The 9,509-nt window shown below is 43.0% G+C and overlaps 1 protein-coding gene across 1 annotated transcript in view; it reads left to right on the top strand.

Annotated features, from left to right (window-relative positions):
- Positions 1 to 6,555: 6,555 nt before the first annotated feature.
- The window catches only part of AGTRAP (angiotensin II receptor associated protein), a 6,010-nt gene continuing 3,056 nt past the window's right edge, over positions 6,556 to 9,509 (top strand). The window contains exons 1-4 of the mRNA XM_031062348.1: positions 6,556 to 6,567; positions 8,516 to 8,550; positions 8,763 to 8,874; positions 9,455 to 9,509. The exon at positions 9,455 to 9,509 is cut by the window's right edge and continues 147 nt beyond it. Of these exons, the coding sequence (XP_030918208.1) occupies positions 8,770 to 8,874; positions 9,455 to 9,509 (160 nt within the window). The 5' untranslated portion in view covers positions 6,556 to 6,567; positions 8,516 to 8,550; positions 8,763 to 8,769. The remainder of the gene's footprint in view (positions 6,568 to 8,515; positions 8,551 to 8,762; positions 8,875 to 9,454) is intronic.

Raw genomic sequence — 9,509 nt, 5'->3', positions numbered from 1 at the left:
CAGGGATGAATTAGCTGCACGATACATGGATGAACAAAATGAAATCAAGTGCTTTTATTGTACAAGGGGAAATGCTTTGCGTTAAACAGAGGACACGTCAATTCAAATCATGGCTCACGCTGCATAAATGATAATGAGACTGTCTCAGGCTGAGTGAAAATGCTGAAGGGATCAAAGACACCCACACTGTCACTGTAGGACACGAAATAACGCAGACATGCAACTCTCCAAGGTAAAAAAGAGGGAAGTTTAATTTCTGACTCCAACATTTATAGATTTCCAAAGGTGACAGTGGATTGGAGGATGACAGTGCCACCTCTCCACTGACACTGGACAAACCAACAGTCCATCAAATTTCTCCTCCTCCAGAAAAGAATGCAAAATAATAAGTTATTTACATAAAGTGCATGAGAAAGTTCATTACAAGAATACAAACATCAGAAGGCTTAGAAAATCTTAAAAAAACAGGATCACACCCACATGATGCTGCATCGTAACAGTGCTTATCGTTCACCTGGAACAGTGGAATTTATCTTCATAACAAACAGTTCTCCTTTGATAGATACCTAGTGCACTTCACACACAGCACTGAGCCAGCAATAAGGCTATTCAGTCTCTCTGTCTTTCCCCCCATCCCAAGTGTCCTATATTTTTGTCATTTACATTGAAATCCAGTCATTCCTTGACTGTAGTATTTGCTGGGTCCCCAGGATGAAGGAAGAATTGAGAATCTGACTCCATGTTCTTAGAAGGCTAATTTATTATTCTATGATCTTATATCATATTAAAGAATGCTACACTAAAAGTCTACTAAAGAATAAAGATACTTACAGAAGGCTACAAAGAATGATAATGAAAACTTGTGACTGCTTCCAGAGTCCTGACACAGCTGGACTGTGATTGGTCATTAAGTCAAAACAATTCACATGAAACTAATCAAACATTCACCTGTTGGATAAACAATCTCCAAACACATTCCAAAGCAGCAAAACACAGGAGAAGCAGATCAGATAATTATTATTTTCATTTTTCTCTGAGGATTCTCAGCTTCCCAGGAGAAGAATCCTGGGCAAAGGGATTTTTCAGAAAATATGACAGTGACACTTGACATTACTGGAACCACAAGCATTGATCTCATTTGATACCACTACTTCTGTAGATGGAGACAGGACTTCCCTGCAAGACACAGTAATGTGTCCAGGCAAGACACAATAATGGAAGTGAAGGCACAGCTCATGTGTCATGCGGCAATAGATGAGTTATATTTCAATCTTTCATTTGAAAGTGACATATTCAGAGATTCCTGAGGGGACTTTCACAGCCTTTTTGGGTTTTTTACTGTTGTTCTGTGCTATGCAGCCAGTCAGTTTTATTTTGATGCTTCCTAGCATTTTCTAGGTAATTTCATTTTGGCATTTAATGCTTTGCCTTGGGAAATCTTGAAGTGTGCTGCTGTAAGCAGTCAATAGCACTCAGGACATGGTCAAGGACAGGCTGGATTGCACTACATTTGTGGCTTGTTTGAGAATGCCTGACAGTAAGTTCAGCACTGCACAATTCTCACTCCTTGAACTGGAAATGAGACAGAAGGATGACTCATGCATTTCCACATCCAACTTCTGCAATGAACCTCTGACCCAGCTGCTTTCTTAGAGGCCCCATCTTTTCTTTAAGAAGGAATAATGACAAGAAAGGAACTAACCTAGTAAGACATTGCAGCCTTACACTGCAGACAGCATACATTAGGCAAGGATGGGGAGAGTTTGAGAAATGTCACCCCGACCTCTGGGTTCTGTTGTTTCATTTGTTAGACCTGCAGAAAAGGCTGCTGGTATGAACTGGACAGGAAATGGTAAGTTATAGCTGAACTGTGTGGGGTTGAACTGGTCACTTACCAACTTCCCCAGCTCTAAAGTGAAACCAGGTTTCTTTCGGAATAAGAATTGAAGAACTTGTTGTTTGTACCAGGTTTTTAGGCAAAGGGTTCAGTCATCTAGCTCTAGGGAAAAATCCAGGGCCAAAGGAAGCAACTAAGGACCTGCCAGCCATGCTAGCTACCTGGCTCAACCCCTAAGACTGACCTTAACTTGACTTAGCTGTGGGGTGACATAGCTGAGCACAGTTAGCACCTTAAAATAACTTTTTTATTGGTGTCTATCAACAGTTTCTTTGTCACTCCTTACTCTTTGGTCACACCACTGATACATGCACAAAAACTCTCTTCCTGCAGAAAGCTGCTAAGTCCTTTGCACACATTAGCTTACCCAGACACTGATTACAATCAAAGCATAATGTCCAGCCTTGTCTCACTGCACTGCATGTGCAAACAGATGGAAGAGTTTGGCTGGGTTTTTGGAGCCAACAAACTGATCTGTGCACACTTTGGCTGGGTGTTTGCAGCCAAGAAACTGATATATGCATATTTTTAACTTAATGGTGGCTTTTGAAACAAAATCACTGAATTGTTAGGGTTGGAAGGGGCCTCTGGAGATCATCCAGTCCAGCTCCCTGCCACCCCTTCCCCCTTCCAAGGCAGGGTGACCTGGAGCAGGTGACACAGGAACGTGACCAGTTGTGCTTGGAACATCTCCAGAGAGACTCCATGCCCTTCTCAGGCAGCCTGTCCCAGTGTTCAGCCACCCTCAACATAAAGAAGTTCTTTCTCATGTTTAGCTGGAACTTGTGGTGTTTTAGTTTATGCCCACCATCCTGTGACTGGGTACCACTGAGAAGAGTCTGGCACCATCCTCATGGCACCTGCCTTCGAGGCATTAAGGAGATCAGAAGCTGTGAGGTTCACATCAGGCAGGCAGAGCAGCCGGGCTGCCTCCTCTGCTGGGACACCTCTAACCAGCTGTGAACTCCAACAGGGCCCCCCCGTGTAGCCACATTTCACAGAGAAAAGCGAGGCACAACTCAAGAATATTTCTGGGTTTCACATTCTCTGAACCTCAGAGAAAGGAAAAACAATTCTTATCATTTGCTGTGCCAAAGTAGAATGCAATATGGAGACTGTTTACCCAAAGTGATGGTGATTTGTTTCCTTGGCCTATCAGGGTGTGTGTGTGTCGGGACTGTGGGCTGACAGTCACGAGATTGAGCGCAGTGGAGTGCTTGGCGGATTCAGTTTAGATGGAATGTAATATAGTGTAGAATAATATAGTGTAATAAAGTAATTAATTAGCCTTCTGATAAGATGGAGTCCTCCTCGTCATTCCTCCCTGCCACGGGGTCGCCGTGTTCCGATACAGAGCTGCCCCCTGATGGGGCTGGGATGCAGGACAGGGCATAAACCCCATCCCAAAATATTTGGGATTCAGGGATGAGGGGCAGGACATGGAATGGGGGAACCATCCACCAAGGATAGGGATGCAGGGGTGAGGCGGGGAATCCAGCCCATCCAGCCCTGTACCCTGCTCCTCTCGCATGATCTCCGGCCGTGTGCCCGCTCCACATCCTGGCTGAGGCCCTGCTGGAGCTGCGGAGCCCTCCGAGGAGGAAAACCGGAGCCCTCCGAGGAGGAAAAACTGAAGTTTCTCCTTTTTTTATCACGTGGTCAAAGGCTGCAAAAGTTCTGAAGGCCATGAATCCGAGTCGGAGGGAGGTTTAGGTTGGCTGTCAGGTAAATGTTTTCTCCAGAGGGTGATCCGGCATTGAACAGGCTCCCCAGGGCAGTGGTCACAGTATCAAGCCTGAGTTCAAGGAGCATTAGGACAACGCTCTCAAGCACAGGCTGGAATTCTTGTGGTGTCTTGTGCAGGGCCAGCAGTTGGTGATCCTGATGGGTCCCTTCCAACTCAGTGGATGATTCTTGCTTAAACCCACCAGGTGATGACTCCAAAGTTTGCCCCTACTTCAGGGATATTGCTGAAGTGGCCAAGGACTGGGCAGAGACAACAGCTGGCTATTAACTAATGTCCATGGAGGTTCCTAGATCAGCTGACCAGAGCTAAGCCAAGATAAACACTGCACAAGATCCTGAGGAGACAAAGCTTTTGCTTGTCAGGCAAAGTATCTTAGAAAAATAAGCCCACTTACTTCGGGCTTATCATCTGATACATAACTGCAATTGCTTCTCTGCTGGCTAGGGCAGGCTCCACTTGTGGGCACTTTGGAAATTTCAGTGAATATCTGATAACCACAAAAGGAGATAGAACAGACTTAACCAGTAACATAGCATTTTTCACTTTTGGAAGAAGCACTTCCTTGCTTCTGGCCAGTGGATGTTAAAATCACACTTTGCTTTTGATGTTGATGTTTGATTCTGATGTCTTCTGTGCTACCAGACACGTGACATTTTCCCCTATTTTTTTGTCTTTCACATTTTCAGAGCCCTGAGATTTCTAGGTGTTCATGTCCTTTCCCAGCTTCACTACCTTGTGATTTTATTTAATACAGCGTGGTTCAGGTGCTATCTTTGGTTAAAGCTTTGCCTAGAGACTGAAAGCATCACAGATCACATCAGGGCATTTTTTGCTGATTTGTTAAGCTGTGAGCAGTGGCCTAGGACCAGGCTGCCTATGGCTTGGATAGGAGAATAGTATTATCTCAGCTTTATTATTAATTCAGCTTTGTATAGGACAGCTTTCATGTGGCTGTATTAAAGAAAAGATTGGTGTTCATATAATGATGAATACCCCTCTTACTAGTTCACCAAGAAAAGCAACTTCCCTCATTAGAGGCAAGTAAGCAAATGGATTTTTCAAGGCCCAGCTTGTGGATTATATTACATTCTGGAAACGAGCTGATACTTTGCTCTGACAAGTTTGGACTACTGTGTGATTCCCAGGGCAGTAGGAAGATTAAAAGATCTTGCCTTCTGCTTTGTTTTTTAACTTGATTTGATTATTTTTTCCCATGCTAAAACAACAGTAAAAACTGAGGACACTTAATTAAGAAGTTTGCCAACACAAAATACATGTTCTACCGCGGGAAATGGAGATAGGGCAGGTGAAAAGCACTGACTTTTCAGTGAATGAGTCACAAAGACAATAAAACTGAAATGTTGCCTTTCTTCCTTGTTTCAGACAACCATTCCCCAGCCTCTTGCTAGATAAGTGTGAGTTTGTCCTGGGCAAACTGTTTTCAGCATTAAGAAATTCCTTCTTGTCAAGTCTGCCACTTGTGCTCTGAGCTGCAAAGCCAGGAATTGGGAGTGAATAGTTGTACCTACACTTCATTCTGTTCCTGAGTTAGGGCCTGACTCCCTATAAAATACCACAAAAGTGGGGAAGATTCTTACTCAGAAGGGGCCTAGAAATAACACACACTGCTACGATTCATTGGCATGATCTGCTTACTGGTTCTGTGAGATTATAAAGATGAGCCTTGTGATAGAAGTAGTTCCAAGAAAGCTGCATGACTGAGCTGTGTTTGTGCCAGAATGTAGCAGTATCTTAGCCTCGGGGTAGCTCTTTAAGCAGAGCTGTAAAATTAAGGTAGCAGGCTTTGCCCTGGAGTGGGTGGGGAACATGCTCATTGAACAGGATCTACTGGCTCGGTCCAGCAAAACACAGGGGGAGCAGCACAGCCATGCTTTTGCCATGACAGCTTGACACCTGTGATTATTGAAATAATCATGCAGAGCCTCAAAATACAACGTTTGACTTTGATCAAGCCTGGACAATGCCCTGCAATTCATGTGCCTGGAAACACACATCTTGTGCTTAGGCATTTTTAAATGCTAAGTCACAGAAGCAAGGAATAATAGAGATGTCTGTATGCCATGTGATTAAACCTCCTACTCAAAGCAAGGCAAACTGCAAAGTTAGATCAAATAGCTCAACTCAAAAATCAGCTGAGTTTTAAAATAAGAACAGAGCCATGTCAGCCCCATTGGATAGCCTGTCCCACTGCTTAAGCACTTTCATTATTATCACTCTGTTATAATAATGAGTAGCATCCTCACAGGTGGCCACTCAGATTCATATTTTGGTTTTGTGTGTTCTCAGGTGAATGTCACTCATAGAGTAGGTGAGCTTGCTCAAAAATAGAAATTTAGATACAACAAGAAAATAATTATAATTTGGAACTGTTTCATTTTTAACTTGGTCAAAATTCAATCTTGTGCTAAGCTCTGTGCTGAAGCATGTTTAAAGGAGTTCCTGTTCCAAAGAGTTTCCCATCTAATGAGACCCTGGCAGACCTAGGCTCTTTTTATGCTTGGCAATTAGTTTCATCACATGCTGGGATTTGCAAAGGAGGTAGGAATTCTCCTTAGCTCTCCCCAGTTTCCAATGGGGTGCTTTTAATTACATAGCCATCCTTTTTCTCAGAAGAGATGGAGACAAAGGACCCACCTTTCTTAATTTCTGCTCTCACCACTAGTTCATCAATAACTTTGGAGTTATTTTCTCAAAAGAAGAAATGTATGTCTGTCTTAGCTACAGACTTAAGTCCTTGGATAGATGGAAACCTTTTAAATTATTCTGCTGTTTTATCAGGAGACTGCCTGCAAATTAACTAATCTCACATAGTAACTTGTAGTTTTTCATTAACACTATATTTTCTATGTTAAAGCATACCAGCACCACCAGCCAACTCCATAGTGTGCTGAAGAACTGTCAGGTAAATTGGACTAATAACTAAAAAGGGACTATCTTGGTTTTATTTCAGCAGTCATTCAAAGTATCAGCCCTAGTTTGCCTGACTTTATGCTGATGACTAAACATACTTCATAATTTAGTAAGTGCAGTATTGATCTAGACAGCTTTAAAAAAAACCCACTCTGCCTAATTATGTTAACTGGTGAGCTTTGAGGGGTCTTGAGGGTATGTAACATGCAATTAAAGACTACCTAATTAAGATTTTTCCTGATGTTGTGATAGTCTCTTGAGTAAACGCTATTTGCATGTCTCCATTCTCATATCCAGGAATATCTTGTATTTGACTGATTAGCAGTTTTTCCAGTATGTCTGTGGTACAATTTGGGAGAAGGGGAAGCATGAGGGGTGGTGAAGCATTTTGTAAGCTTTCATGAACAACTAAAGAAATTAATTAGTAAAAATGAGCCGTGTTGGAAGTTACAGCGAAGTGTAGTGAGTGCTCAGCAGCTGTGATGGGGCACTGCAGTGAAGGAAGAGCAGGAAATCTTTTGCATTGTGGTGTCCTGGCCGAGCAGTGTGAGCCCAGCAGCTGGGCCACTCCTGTGCTGTCCTGACTGTGCTTCACTTATGTCACAGCCTCACTCTCTTCTCCAGCAACTACTTTTGTTTTCAGTTAGAGCATAGACAGATGTTTTAAGTCAAGGAATCTAGCAGGGTGTCAGTAGATTTTAATTTTTTTGTGTGTGTCTTAATACTCCTATCTGCATACAGCTTTCCTGTGTCCACTGAGTAACTTAGGCTTTTGCTGTGTACTCATTTCCCAATTTTCTTTTTTTTCCTTTGGGGTGGGGGAGTGTGCTTCAGAGGGGTTTTAGTAATGTAGGTTTTGTCTTTTTAATACCAAAGTCAGCAGAAATGCCAATTTGAAGCCTTTCTCACAGCTAGGAAAAAATGAAAGTGCACCTGTATCCCATGGATCCTCTGATATGTCCAGGCTTCAGCCTTTCTTTAGTGAGACTGTTAACAGAGCCTGTCTTCCAAATTCTTGCTTTCACAAATGTTTAGAGAGCAAATATGAGTGATCTCCCTTTGCTGGAGTGACCAGCAGGCTATAGATGTAGAAAAAGCCTGAAGTGATATATTTTTGTTCCCATATGCTCTCTGAATAAACATGTAGGGTTTGTTTCCTTGGTTACAAAAATGGCAAGTGGTGGTGAAGAGAATCCTTGTATCACTTATTACAGTACAATCCTTTCTTCTTGGATTTGTCCCATTAAGCACAAGGACCAGGATCATTAAGGACACTTGCAAAGTACAGAATTTGTGACAGCATTATCTTACTGTTACTCAGGGCACTGTTGGCAATGGGACCTAGTGGCTTCACTGGGAGTGGAAAGAGCTGTGTGCTCTGGTAGGATCAGGTTCACAGAGTCCTGGAAGAAGCCTTCAGATCTGTTAATACTGCAGTGAGGTTAGACCACTGCTCTGAACAGACTGGAAGGAGGTAAAAGAAGGATTTGCTGAGGACTGGAGGGAAATTCTGGGAGCTGGAGGCATGGCTATCCATGGGCTTTTTGGTGATGGGATGCTAGATTGGTCATGTATAAACTGTGCTAGCACAGTGTTAATCAGATTGCCTGGCTTTCTGTGCAAGCTCTTCTGGAGTTCCAAAATTAATAACCCATTTAGAAAAGGCTAAGTGGTGCCTGAATCAGATGTTGACAGAGATGACAAGAAGAGTGAATGACTACAGTGTAGCACAACAGGACATACTCAGCAACAGATGTGGAGAAAAATAGCTTTGTCTTCACTGTCCCAATTGCTTCACCATCTTTCTGCACTGGTTCATGGGTCCAAGGCACTCTTCCACCCATCCCTTGGGAACATGATGGTGCCATTTCACGTTGATCCTCCCAGAGTTCTCCCCACATGCTAACCTGTCTTCCTGTCTGTTGTTTTTTTTTTCATAGGCTATCATTCTGGTACATTGGCTGCTCACAGTGTGGTGAGTGATTAGTGTCTGGCCTGGGGGACAAGAGAGTATTCCTTCAAACTAGGAATGGGATGTTCCCTGGGAATCAGCACCCCCTGTTTGTGCCTGTTTGCAAGAAAATCCTAAATCTAAGAGTGAGGTGTTTGTATGGGAACAGGGATGAAACCAAACTGTTGCAGACTTATTGTGAATGTGAGCTGGATTTTTTTTGTCTCGTTTGGCAGGGGATGCATGAATTACATGTTGCCTGTCTCCTATGCCTGGGGAAATTTCAGTGTCCTTGCAGTGGGGATCTGGGCCATTGTGCAGCGAGATTCCCTTGATGCCATAACGATGGTGAGTGTAAGAGTGCTGGTCTGCCCCAGGCTGCTCAGGAAGAGGGTGGAGGGCAGAGTCTTTGAGCTAGTGATGATTTTCAGCTGTTCCCAATACAGAAGCTCCCTGTTTGGGTGGGTTTGTTTTTTTTTAAGAGAGCATATAAATCTATGAACTCTGTAAACCATGGTGAGAAGCATTCACTGTCAATTATTTTTCTTCTCAGAGATGTGACATACTTGATTCTTCCTTTTTTCACAACCTGCTGTTGTGACTTGTAATGCCAGATGAGGACTCAAAGCATTTAATATGCTTCAGTTGGAAGGGCTCTGTAAAATCCTTTTCTGAACATTGAATAGATTGGCAAACAAAAATAAACAATTCTAGAATATGAGAAGATATTTGACAGGAAAAGGCATGAAATACAAAATCATTCATCTAGGAGTAGCTGTCTGCCTGGGGCAGTACCAAGAGTGCTGTGTGATACTGGAGTGAAGAATGATTGTGCAACACAGATCTTGCAGGAAACAGATACTGACTGTTAGTGTTGGTGGTTAAACCCTTGTTCTGTTCATGTCCCATTCTCTGTCCTTGTTTCCAGTTCTTGACTGGCCTGCTGCTCACAGTCCTCACAGACATCATTCACATCTCTATCT

The sequence above is a fragment of the Geospiza fortis genome, unplaced genomic scaffold (genome assembly GCF_000277835.1).
Source record: "Geospiza fortis unplaced genomic scaffold, GeoFor_1.0 scaffold132, whole genome shotgun sequence".
Classification (NCBI taxonomy): domain Eukaryota; kingdom Metazoa; phylum Chordata; class Aves; order Passeriformes; family Thraupidae; genus Geospiza; species Geospiza fortis.
Note: the sequence above shows the minus strand (reverse complement) of the source record. Positions and strands in the feature narration are given on the sequence as shown.